This window comes from Sus scrofa, chromosome 1 (genome assembly GCF_054392235.1).
Source record: "Sus scrofa isolate SSC_HxYL_T2T_F1_AM1 chromosome 1, Sscrofa_HxYL_maternal_Yorkshire_Landrace_v2.0, whole genome shotgun sequence".
Taxonomy (NCBI): Eukaryota; Metazoa; Chordata; class Mammalia; order Artiodactyla; family Suidae; genus Sus; species Sus scrofa.
In genome coordinates this window covers 124,118,468-124,131,707 of record NC_139383.1, presented here as the reverse complement: position 1 = coordinate 124,131,707, position 13,240 = coordinate 124,118,468, and the positions used below count along the sequence as shown (strand labels likewise).

The window sequence follows — 13,240 nt, the reverse complement described above, 5'->3', positions numbered from 1 at the left end:
TTTGTCTCTGGAGGTGCTGGTTCCATAACTGGCCAGGTGCAGAGGGTTAAGGATCTGGCTTTGCTGCAGCTGTGGCATAGGTTGCAGCTCCAGTTTGGATTATGCCATGGGGGTGGCCAAAAAAGATAGAGAGAGGGAGGCAGACAGGCAGGCAGGAAAGAAGGAAGGAAAAATAATTGCTTCTTAAGACATATGCTCTAATATCCTAATGGGCTCAGAAATGATACCCCTAGTTATTAAAGTATTTTTCTAATAACTAGCTTTGTTACTACAGAAATTATTTTGTGTATCTAAAGATTCATAGATGCCAAATTCAGAGTTGTACATTAGTTGAACTCTGAATAAGATTTCTATATTAGTTGGCCAGTTGGATATATCAGTGGTATGCATACATCATTGAAAATGATTGAATATTAGTACATCTGTCTCCGAGTTTTTAAAAAATTATGCACCATGTCAGTGAACAGTTTTGAGCATCTCATCCATTTATGGATTTTGGGGGGGAGGTGAGTGTCGATGTTTGTTTTTTAACCAATTTTTAAATTGTATTTTATAGTTGTTTTTTTGTTGGCTGCACCCTCAGCCAGGGATCGAACCTGTGATCCCAGCCACTGCAGTGACAACACTGGATCTCCAACCCGCTGAACCAAAAGGGAACTCTGTGTGGAGTTTTTTAAATTAATAAACTATACATGTTTATATAATCACAAACTAATAGCTCAATATGTATATTATACAGTCATGGTGAAGTTCATATAGCCTCAGTAATTTTAAGGATTTTGGGTACCTTGTCAGATTTAATTATATTGTTATTCTTTTTACCTTGAAATGGAAAAAAAGAATTAGCTCTGCCATTATCACTTTATTTCTATCTCCATCTTTTTGTTTTGTTTTGTTTTCGCTTTTCAGGGCATATGAAAGTTCCCAGGCTAGGCATTGAATTGGAGCTGCAGCTGCCAGCCTACACCACAGCCACAGCAACACCAGATCCAAGCCACATCTGCAACTAGATCAAGCCACCTCTGCGACTTAGGTCACAGCTCACTGCAACACCAGATCTCCAGCCCAGTGAGCAAGGCCAGAAATCAAACCTGCATCCTCAGTGATGCTAGTCGGGTTGGCAACTTGCTGAGCCACAATGGGAACTCCAGAATATTTTTTGGTTTTGGTTTTGGTTTTTTTACTTTTCAGGGCCATCCCTGCAGCATATCACCATCTTTGATATTAACATCAAACTGGGAGTTCCCCTCGTGGCACAGTGGTTAATGAATCCGACTAGGAGCCATGAGGTTGCAGGTTCAATCCCTGGCCTTGCTCAGTGGGTTAACGATCCAGCGTTGCCATGAGCTCTGGTGTAGGTTGCAGACGTGGCTCAGATCCCGTGTTGCTGTGGTTCTGGTGTAGGCCGGTGGCTACAGCTCCAGTTAGACCCCTAGCCTGGGAACCTCCATATGCCGTGGGAGCAACCCTAGAAAAGGCAAAAAGACCAAAAAAAAAAAAAAAAAAAAACCTGTGATCCCTACAGAAATCTTTTCAAGCATCATGTCTATTTGTGAGGGAATATTTAGTTAAAAACTATGTAATATTTGAAAATTCACTTTCCTGAACATACTTAAACTCCAGTATATTGAAAAGCAAATGAATAAGATTACTGCTGTCACTTGTTAACACTGCAGGCCATCTGCTGGCCTGTACCATTCCTGTCACTTGACCATCCAGCTTTTCAACTGCAAGTATAATCCCAAGAATTCTTCTGCATTTCTGGGAATAGTATAAGTTGGCATGACAATTTCAGAGAAAGGTAATTCTTACGAAGTTGCAAGTTTGCATCCTTTAATCCAGCAGTATCCTGGAGAAATGCTTATGTGTGTGCAAGACATGTACAAGGATGTTTGCTTAAGCATTCTTCATGATAACAAAAAAAAGGTATAAACAATCTGTTTTTCAAAGAATAAATCAACTGTGGTTTTATTTGTTTAATGGGACATTTTATAGCATTAAAGATGAATGAACCAGGTGTCTGTTTTTAACATTATATCTCAGGATATATACCATGTAATTCCATCTGTTTAAATTTATTAAACACAAATAGTAAATGTATATTGTTTGAGTACGTGAATATATACTAAAAGATTCAAAATATACATGGGAATCATATATCAGTTTTATGACAGTGGTTACCTTGGAGTCTGGGGTGAGATGTGAGCTCTATCTATATTGTTTTAATTTCTGAGGAGAAGGAAACAGGAGAAAGTGTTCAGTCTGAAGCAAACATGGGAAAACATTGTTCTCACTTGTGGGTATGTGGATCATACTGTTGGCTATATATTGTCCATTCTTTTGAATATTTTTTCATTGTTTCACATGACTGGAAATGATAGTAATGGTCTAGAAGTTGAATTGATTGTGTCAGTAAATGAGGATTTTTGTATAAAGATTTTTTTCTTTGTCTTATAGGAAAAACATCAGAGAGAGGCTCATTTTCCCTGTACAGCAGAGATACTGGATTACCAGGCTGTCAGGTAAGTTTAATAAATACAGAAACAATGAGGTAGTATCTTTATTTACATGTTAAAAATTTAAGAGAGGAGGTAGAAATTTATCCAATATGTTTCACCATTACTTGTGCATTTAACTTGTGACTAAATGTGGTTTTTAGTAATTAAGCATAATTTTTTTCTTCTGCTCCTCTGCTTAAAATAGTTTCCCTTCCACAATTCATGAGTCTTTTTCTATCACCAAAGAATTTCATAACTGGAGGTAAAGTAGTTCTATCTTCTTACCCTCTTCCAAAATGCTTATTTCTGAAAAAGGGTTTTATTTATTTCTTCATTTAAAAAAACAAAACAAACAAACAAAAAACAGTGTTGATGTTCCCACTGTGATGCAGTGAGGTAAGCATACAACTCTAGTGGCTTGGGTTGCTGCAGAGGTGCAGGTTCAACCCCTGGTCCAGCACAGTGGGTTAGCTGTGCTGTAGGTAGGCCAAAGCTGTGGCTCAGATTCAGTCCCTGGCTTGGGAATTTCTATATGCTGCTGATGCAGCCATTAAAAATAATTAATTAAAGAATAAAAAGAACAGTTGCTGATATAGTATATAAAGAACATAAAAAATTGCTCTCTGTGACTTGACTATCCTATGTTAAGCTTACCAACGTTGGAAGTATTTTCATTTTAATCTGTACCAAACTCTGGCCCAGCTGCTTGCCACTTGAAAATCACTATCCAAGGGGCAGGTGTTGGTAGAAAGGAAAGTTACTTTTAATTAAAAAATGGGCAGTCTTGGGAGAAGGCAGACTCGTGTACGCCCACACCAACTCTAAAGGTTCTACTTGGCCATGACAGTATTTGAAGGGAAAGAGAGCAAAGTCATCTCAGTCGTTGCAATAGAGTTTCTGAGTCGTTGCCATCCCCCACTGTATCAGGCTTGTTGGCTTCTTATCATCTTTATTTAGATGCTATCTTGTTCACACCGTTTGTTCACACACTTTGTTCGTGAGATTGCAGAAGGGTAAGTTAGGGGAGAGGTCTGATCATCAATTACTTACTTATTCTTCATTTCTTCTTTGATCTCTAGAAAGCACCAGTAGGTTAGGCAAGGTATTGCGTGATCAAAAAATTTGAAAAGTGTGCTTGGACCAAAGATAAATAGAGCACAGGGGTACCTGATTTAAGGTTAGTTACAGTATAGCTTTGCCAACGTGATAAGACAAAAGGAATTTCCTGCTGAGGGCACTTCCTTTCAAAGAGCTGCATACAGATCTATATCCAAACAATTTTTTGAGCTTCTTATGGTTCTTTGACTTGGAAAGTTTCTTTCAACTCTTCTGTATTCCTTACTTATTATTATTAGCATGTTGCATTTCTACTGGTGACTACTTTCTCTGCTTCTTTCCCATATCTGTACATTGAGAATCCTGCAGTTCTTTCACCTGCAGATTCCCATCAGAATCAAAACAAAAAGCATACAGAGGAAAAGGAGACTATATTAAATTAATTTTCTGCTGTCTGCATACCTTTCGTGAGACCTACCCTAACTTTAGACATGTGCATTTAACTGTCATATTAACAATAATACTTCTTTTAATACCTATCCCATAATTGTGCCTCTCAGAGTCAGAAGACCTAGGTTCAAATCCCATGTCTAAGTTTACTGACCTATGGTCGTAAGATAAGTCATTTAACCTTGAATCCCATCTTTACAATGATTTCCTCATTTGAAAAATAGAATTAGCAGTTTTTCACCACATAGTTTGTAAGTCTCTGAAAGCTAAACTGCATGCACTTGTGAAAGGATTTACAAAATAGATGCGCATTTTGAAATGTTTTTAATTCATATACCTCCAAAAAATATTCTAAATTTAAAAAAAAAATTGACCACGCCTATGACATACAGAAGTTCCTAGGCCAGAGGAACAACCTGAGCTACAGCAGCAACCTGAGCCACTGAGGTGACAAATCCAGATCCTTAACCCACTGTGCCATGGAAGAACTCCATTAATATCATTCTTAAGAGACCAAAAAGATTGAGTACCACTGCTCTAATGTTAACAGTACTGCTAAACTTGAGAAAAAAGCTATTGTAAGCTCTTTGAAACTACACCTACAGCTATTAAATTATTCTTAATGTTTATATTCACCTACATTTATTATACTCCCTTAGTAAGAGTACTGCTATTTAGTTAGAAGCAGTGGTAAGCTCTGTTTATATAATTCTCCAATTTTGAAAAGATGAATCCTCACAGTTTTTGTCAAGGATTAATATTTAGCCAGATTTAAGTCTCATATCAAAAACATTTATTTTAAACCTAGATGCATAGCAGTATAATAACATTTGCTATGATTTACTGAACACTAAGCCAGACATTGAATTAAACATGATCACATTTAATCCTTCTAGCAACACCCATTTTGTAGGTTAGAAAATGAGTGTTCTCCAGAAGTATTCAGTAATTTGCTCAAGACTGTATGTCTAGCAAGTGGTTAACCAGCTAAATGGTTAATGCTTGATGTTTTTAACTATGATATAATTATACAGTAGCGTAAGAATCCCTTGTCTCCCTCCTCCCTCCCATTTTGATTTGTTTGGTTGAGGAGGGACTAGAGAATTTATATTCTAACAAGTGCCCCAGGTGATTTTAATTCACATGGACTGAGAATTATGCTTTCAGATACCCAATTGCTCTGTATACTCCAAATATAAGCACATATGGAGTATTGAAAAAGAAGAAACTGGAGTTCCCATCATGGCTTAGCATGTTAAGGATCCGACACAGTCTCCATGAGGATGTGGGTTGAGTCTCTGGCCTCACTCAGTAGGTTAAGGATCCAGCATTGACGCAAGCTACAGTATAGATCATAGATGCGTCTTAGATTTGGTGTTGCCATAGCTGTGGCATAGGCCTCAGCTGTAGCACCAACACAACCCCTAGTCTGGGAATTTGCATGTGCCTCAGATGTGGCCATAAAAAGAAAAAAGAAGTAGAAACTATGTAAGATCACAGTTTAAAAATTGTTTATCACATGCTAGAGAGATCCAGCAGGCCTATGCAAAAGAGAATAAGGTTAGGAGACTATGAAATATAAAATAACAATATTGCTATACCAAGATTTATAAGTATTCAAATGAGAGAAAGATTTGTGGAGTTTTTTTTTTGGGGGGGGTTGTCTTTTTGTCTTTTAAGGGCTGCACCGGAGGCTAGGAAACTAATTAGAGCTGTAGCCAGTGGCTCTCGTCACAGCCACTGCAATGCCAGATCCGAGCCGTGTCTGCGACCTACACGACAGCTCTGGCAACGCTGGATCCTTAACCCACTGAGCAAGGGTAGGGATCAAACCGCAACCTCATGGTTCCTAGTCAGATTTGTTTCCGCTGCGCCACGATGGGAACTCCAAAGAAAGATTTGTTTTTAAAAAATTCACAGAAGCAATGCATGAGCTCCAAAGAGGAAGCCCAAAATTCAACACAGAGGAGAGAAGATTATACTGCAGCAAGGATAAATAGCATCATAGAAGACCAGAGATCTCTCTTAAAATAAGTAAAAGGATTCCTTACTATGAAAGGAAAAATGGCTTGCTATTTATTTTTGTTACTTAGCTCTGACTGCTGCAATTGCTAGGAGAAATTATCATGTATCACACCAGCTGATTTGAGGCCTAAGTAGTAAACTCAAGAAATTCAAGAGTTTAAAAAGATGTATCACTCCCACTCAAAGAAAAACCTGTATTCTAAATAGTACTTATTATAATAGGCCAGAAGAAGAAAAAATACACTGAAACAGTTAATATTTTGTGTTATCTATTCACAAGTAACATGACAATCTTAACCATACAATAATAGAAGGAAATATAAATAGTGACTACAAAATTACACCCAAAAACTACTTTGAAACCATTTTTCTTTAATAACCCCCCCAAAGAACATTAACTCTGCTATTAATGTACATAAAATGCTGCTGACATACTGCAAAATTCAAGCTAATATAATAATGCCTGATGGGCCTGACTTCATGTTAAGATGATGTAATAATATATTGCTAAATGAGTCTCCTCATATTACCTTCACAGCAGTCATGTAACGGATGAGCCATTAAAAGGAAACTGGTGTAGCAGTATTACTGGAAACATTGATAGATCATTCTGCAATTGAATTTTTTTTTGACTGATCACAGAGCATAGAAGCCAACATCTTTATTAGCAGTAGGTATAATACTTTAAAACTGCCACCATGAAGTGAACTATCCTTTTATGATTATAGTAGTTTCTCATTGATACTCTTAAACAAGTATTTATTCAAGTAGTTTATGTAAGTTTTTCTCCAAATGTTCAAACCTGGAAGAGTCAGGGTCTTTTTTTTTTCCCGAAGAGATTTAATTTTCATTAGAGTTAAAATATTATACCCTTGAAAAAAATGACAGCTTTAAAAACTCAGTTAACAGTTATTTAAAAATTTATCCATACCATTTGCTTCCTTACCATCTTCCTTTTTCATTAATCTTATTATATATAGACATTTGATGATAATAAGTCACTACATAAGGAAGATAAAACAATAATAAATGTGTATAAACCTAATAACAGCATCAAAATAAGTGAAGCAAAAACTGGTATGATTAAAGAGAGTGATAAATTCACAGTCATAGCTGAAGATTTAAATACCTCTCTTAGCAGTTGACAGAATAACTAGATGGAAACTTAGTGAAGACATAGAGCTAAATGAACCATGTAAACTGCCTTGACCTAATTGATACTTAACAAAATTCTATTCCCCACAACTGATGAATATAGATTCCTTTCAAGGGTACATGTTATACTCAACAGGATTGAACCCTGTACCAATCTTTAAATCATTGTCAATAAATTGAAAAGGTTTATAATGATACAAAGTATTTTTTCTGACCACAAAAAAATTAAATTAGAAGTCAGTTAAGATATCTAGAAAAACACCAAATATTTGGAAATGAAACAGCCAATGTCTATATAACCTAAGGTTTTGAAAAAAAAATTAGAAGGAAATTTAGGAAGTTTTTCTAACTAAATTGTAATGAGATATAGTGAAATGTGTTGGTGCAGCTAAAGCAATGCCTTGGGAAAAATGTATAGCTCTAAACACCTGTATTCAAAAAAAGTCTATAGTGCATTACCTGAGGTTCTGTCGTATGAAGCTAGAAAAGGAATCACAAAAGTATAAGGGAGAAGGCAATACAAATAAAAGCAGAAATCCGTGTAATATCACAAAAATAATTAAAAAAAGCTAACAAAGCCAAAATTTGGAAAGACCTGTAAAATTAATAACTCCTAGCTAGACTGATTAAAACAAAGGCGAAGAAGGAAGGAAAAGAAAGAACACCAGTTAACAATATCTGAAATGGAAGAGAGTTATCACTGTAAACCATACTGTATTAAAAGAATAGGAGTGCCCTGGTAGCCTAGCGGTTAAGGATCAGCATTGCCACTGCTCAGGTCATTGCTATGGCTCAGGTTTGATCCCTGGTCCAGAAACTTCCACATGCCATAGGCATGCCCTCCAAAAAACCCAAAACAATAAGAGCAACAAAAAGAATAATAAGGAAGTTTGGGGAGCAACCTAATTGAATAAATTTGACAACTTAGGTAAAATAAGCAAATTTCTTGAAAATTACCAAAAAGGGACCAGATAAAACAGAAAGTCTGAATAGCTCTACTTCTATAATTGCACGTAAATTCATATCAAAACTTTCACAAAGAAAGACTGGGGATCATATTGTTTCATTGGTGAATTCTTTCAAATGCTTACAGGAAAAAATAATACCAGTCTTGCACAAACTGTTTTAGAAAATGGAGATGAAGGGACCACTTTGCAGATTATTTTATAAGGTTAACAGCACTGTGACACTCAAAATGCACATGTAGGAGTTCCCGTCGTGGCGCAGTGGTTAACGAATCCGACTAGGAACCATGAGGTTGCATTTTCGATCCCTGCCCTTGCTCAGTGGGTTAACGATCCAGCATTGCGTGAGCTGTGGTGTAGGTTGCAGACGTGGCTCGAATCTTGCGTTGCTGTGGCTCTGGCGTAGGCTGGCGGCTACAGCTCTGATTCGACCCCAGCCTGGGAACCTCCATATGCCGCTGGAGCGGCCCAAGAAATGGCAAAAAGACAAAAAAAAAAAAAAAAAAAAGCACATGTAGTTAATACCAGAAATGAAAATTTGTCTTAATTGTTTAAAATCAACCAATGTAGGGAGTTCTCGTCATGGCGCAGCGGAAACTAATCCAACTAGGAACCATGAAGTTTTTCAGATTCAATCCCTGGCCTCACTCGTTAAGGATCTGGCATTGCCGGGAGCTGAGGTGTAGGCTGCAGACGGGGCTTGGATCCTCCATTGCTGTTGCAGTGACATAGGCTGGCGGCTCTTGGGTTCCAACTCGACCCCTAGCTGGAAACCTCCATATGCAATGGGTGCAACTCTAAAAAGTAAAAAAGTTTCCATTGTGGCATAGTGGAAACGAATCCGACTAGGAACCACGAGGTTGCAGGTTCGATCCCTGACCTCGCTCAATAGGTTAAGGATCAGGTGTTGTAATGAGCTGTGGTGTAGGTCACAGATGTGGCTCGGATCCTGCAATGCTGTGGCCGGCGGCTATAGTTCCAATTCGACCCCTATCCTGGGAACCTCCATATGCTGTGGATACAGCCCTAAAAAGATAAATAAATAAATAAATAAATAAATAAATAAATAAATAAATAGTAAAAAAAGAAATAAAAAGCAACCAATATAGTTCAACACACTAACAGAATTAAGGGTAAAAACTATAGAATCTTTTCCATAAATGTAGAGAAAGGGTTCAACAAACTAATCATAGAAAGCAGCTTCCTCAGTTTGATAAAGATTTAAGTGGAAGACTAATATTAGGAGCAAGGTAAGAATTTCCACCCTCGTTACTTAAATTTTATGTTCTAGCCATTGTAAATAAGGCAAAGAAAAAAAATCCATAAATGTTGGAAAGAATAAATTCAGTTGAATTGACAGATATATTTGAGAAATCCCAAGTAGTTACCAAGAAAACTTCTAGAACTTTGAGCTGTGTCACAGGTTATATAGCCAATCTAAAAAAAATCAATTCTATTTCTGTACACTAGGAATGAACAATTAGAAAATGAAATCAGCAAAACAGTATTGCTTATAATCACATCAAAAAGTATAAAATACTGAGGGATAAATTTTATAAAAGATTATAAGACTTCAATGAAAACTATAAAATATTTCTGTTGAAATCAAAGATCTAAATAAATAGATATATCATCATGAATTGGAAGACTCAGTATCATTTAAATGCTGTTTCCACTGGGATATAGATTTAATGCAATCCCAGTCAAAATTCCAGCAGTTTTATAAATATTGACAGAATTATTTAAAAGTTGGTGTGAAAAGGCATAGGATTAGGAAGAGCCAAAAGACTCTTGGGAAAGAAGAGGAAGAACTTAGTTTACTGACTTCCTGTAGGAGTTTCCTGGTGGCTTAGGTTAAGGACCTGGCATTGTCACTGCTGTGATGCAGGTTTCATCCTTGGCCTGGGAACTTTCACATGCCATGAGTATGCCCCCCGCCCAAAAAAAAAGAAGAAGACCCTTCTGATAAAGCAGTGCTAATCAAGACAGTGTAGTTTTCATGTAAAGCCTGAAAAATAGATCATGGAACAGAGTAGAGTCCAGAAAGGGACCAACACCTATATGGCAAATGATGTCTGAGAAGAGCACCCCACCATTCAGTAAGAAAATAAACATCTCTTTTTAACATATGGTACCAGAACAACTATCTATAAGTATTTTTTTAAAAAAGAACTTCAGATTCTTACCTTATGTCACAAATGTATTTGAGATGGATCAAGAACTTAAATATGAACTAAAATATTAACGTGACTAGAGAAAAAATAGATTAATATCTTTACCACTTCAAGGTAAACAATAATTTTTTTAGGGAAGATACAAAAAGCATAGAACATGAAAAAAATTGATAAATTGAAATTAATTGAAATTTAAAACTTGTGTTCATTTCCAAGCACCATCCAGAAAAGGAAAAGAGAAGGCACAGAACGGGAGAAGATATTAGCAACACATATATCAGGACAGGCAACTTAAGTGTTCACTATATAATGAACCGTGATAACTCAGTAATAAGAAAGAAGCAACTATTTTTTGTTTTTTTTAATTGGCAAAACACTTGAGCATACATGTCACAAAAGAAGATAATACAAATGGCCTCAACGTATAAAAAGTACTCCACATTATTAACTATTAGGCACATGAAAATTAAAACCACAGTGACATGACAGTACACACCTATAAGAATAGCTAATTAAAAAACTAAAATTAAAATTTTTAGTTGGGGTCTAAGATGCACAGTGATTTTAGAAAACTGGTAGTTTCTTATGAAGTTAAATATGCATCTACCCAATGACTCAGCAGTTTTACTGTCAGATGTTTATCTACAAGAAATGAAATGAAAACATTGTACACGAAAAGCTTTCATTGGAAATGTTCATAGCAACTTTATTCATTATAGCCAAAAAGTGGAAACAATACAAATGTTGATCAGTGGGAGAGTGGATAAATGACCTGTGTTATATTCATATGTTGAATGCTTTGGTGATTTGAACCTAATCATTTAAGGAGTTAGTGGACTAGTCCCCCTCTTGTAATTCTAGACACCTTTCAGGATTTTCCCAGTTAGTAGTTTTCATTCAATACTGGGTCTGGCCTTCACTGGCAAGTATATAAACTAGGTAATACAATTAGAAAAACCAGGTGGATAACTTTGAAACACTGTAAATCTCTGAGGATCTTTAGTTACTTTGGGAAAATATTTGACTACACCTCATAGTTCATTTTTGCTCTAGAGAATATATTAAATTTAAGGTTTAGCCTCTGAATCTCAGAAAGTTTAATTTTAAAGGGATACGTTCTGACATATCCAAAAGAGAATGGGGAGTGTTTCAGACAAAAGAGAAAGTTTGGCAGGAGAAATCTTACCTTAAAATCTTACTTTGCAGGTAAGCAATTTCAGTCCTCTGATGACATTGGGAAGCCTCAGAATACCAATTAAAATAAGTATTCCACTCAGTTCTCAAAATTTTTGAGCCATTGTAGTCAAATTCAGTTTTAAGGAAATTAAGTTTAAGGATTTCAAATGTTCTCCATAATGGCCACTGGTTTTCTAAATTGCTTTTGGTCAGATTGGTCCATTTAATTAAAAATGCAGCTGAGGAAGTTTTTTAAACATAAAATCAACTGGAGTCCCTATAAGGAGGAGCACCATCAAAATTTTTGGATAATTGGATCCCATTTCTCAGAAGGCTTTCTGTGGAGTAAAAGAGTAATTTTCAAATTGTCCAAATAGCTCAATTCAAACAACTTGCAACTCAAACAGCCAGCAAGTTTATGTTAGCCAGTTCTAAGGAAACAGCTTGGTCCTGGAGGAGCCAGGCCTAAGATTTTTCAACCAGTTTCCAGAGAACAGTCCCTATTCCATTAGGATCAGCTGATGACTGAACTGAAGCAATTTCAGTAAAGCAGTCCCTGTTCCAGAAGGAATGGGTGGATGACTTCTCAACCAGCTTTAGTTGAAACAGTCTTCTCAAAATCAGACTAAAATGCCAAACAAGTACTTGCATACAGAGCAAGGCCTTAACCAAAAAAACAAGACCTTAAAATAGATCCCAAATAAAGCCTGGAGCCCTTTGAACACGAAGAGGGTAAGAGCTTGGATCCAGGAGAAAGACATACCTTCAAACCTCAGCGTTGGCAAGAAAAGCAGTGAGCACAGTGGGCTTAATTGTGGGTACCACACCTATTTGCTCATAACCCTAGAGTCTTTGAGGTCTTCTCTGGTCCCCTTGTGGGCCATCAAAATATTGACCTAAAACAGACTGTCAGATATTTCTCTAGCAAAGATGGGTTTACTTGGGATTGACAGAGAATTACACTTCTAGGTCTGCAACCATGGCAAGCCACATGCAATTCCCCTACAGCAAGGGAAGGAGAATGCTTTTATAGAAGAAGAGGAAATAGAGAGGACTAGAGTAATAAACAGGAGCCTATGGCTTTTCATTGGCTGAGTCCTTGCCAGAAAAGAAGAGTCTTCTTCCTGTTGGGATCTCCTATCCTAATGGAATGTGAGAGCTCTCCCTTCTGGTCCCTCAGCTCTATTTATTTTATTTTATTTTATTTTTTGTCTTTTTGTTGTTGTTGTTGCTATTTCTTTGGGCCGCTCCCATGGCATATGGAGGTTCCCAGGCTAGGGGTTGAATCGGAGCTGTAGCCACTGGCCTATGCCAGAGCCACAGCAACGCGGGATCCGAGCCGCGTCTGCAACCTACACCACAGCTCACGGCAATGCCGGATCGTTAACCCACTGAGCAAGGGCAGGGACTGAACCCGCAACCTCATGGTTCCTAGTCGGATTCGTTAACCACTGCGCCACAATGGGAACTCCCCTCAGCTCTATTTAATTGAAGTTTCCATTAAGGAAGTGATGTGCTTTAAGAATAGGTGATGTCAGAACTGGAGTTCCCATTGTATCTCAGCAGTAATGGAATCTCACTAGTATCTATGAGGATGAGGTTTTGATCCCTGGCCTTGCTCTGTGGGTTGGGGATCTGGGGTTGCAGTAAACTGTGATTTATGTCCCAGAAGTGGCTCAGATCCCATGTTGCTGTGGCTGTGGCATAGGTTGGCAGCTGCAGCTCTGATTCAACCTGTAGC

At 37.2% G+C, this 13,240-nt stretch overlaps 1 protein-coding gene across 17 annotated transcripts in view; it reads left to right on the top strand.

Moving 5' to 3' along the window:
* The window catches only part of TCF12 (transcription factor 12), a 372,042-nt gene that overhangs the window by 250,706 nt on the left and 108,096 nt on the right, over positions 1-13,240 (top strand). For all 17 annotated transcript variants that reach the window (XR_014810871.1, XM_021094715.2, XM_021094708.2 and 14 more), the window contains one exon: positions 2,458-2,522. Coding sequence is in view for 16 of the 17 variants with exons in the window: in XM_021094715.2 (XP_020950374.1) it covers positions 2,458-2,522 (65 nt within the window). In the remaining variant the exon portion in view is untranslated. The remainder of the gene's footprint in view (positions 1-2,457; positions 2,523-13,240) is intronic.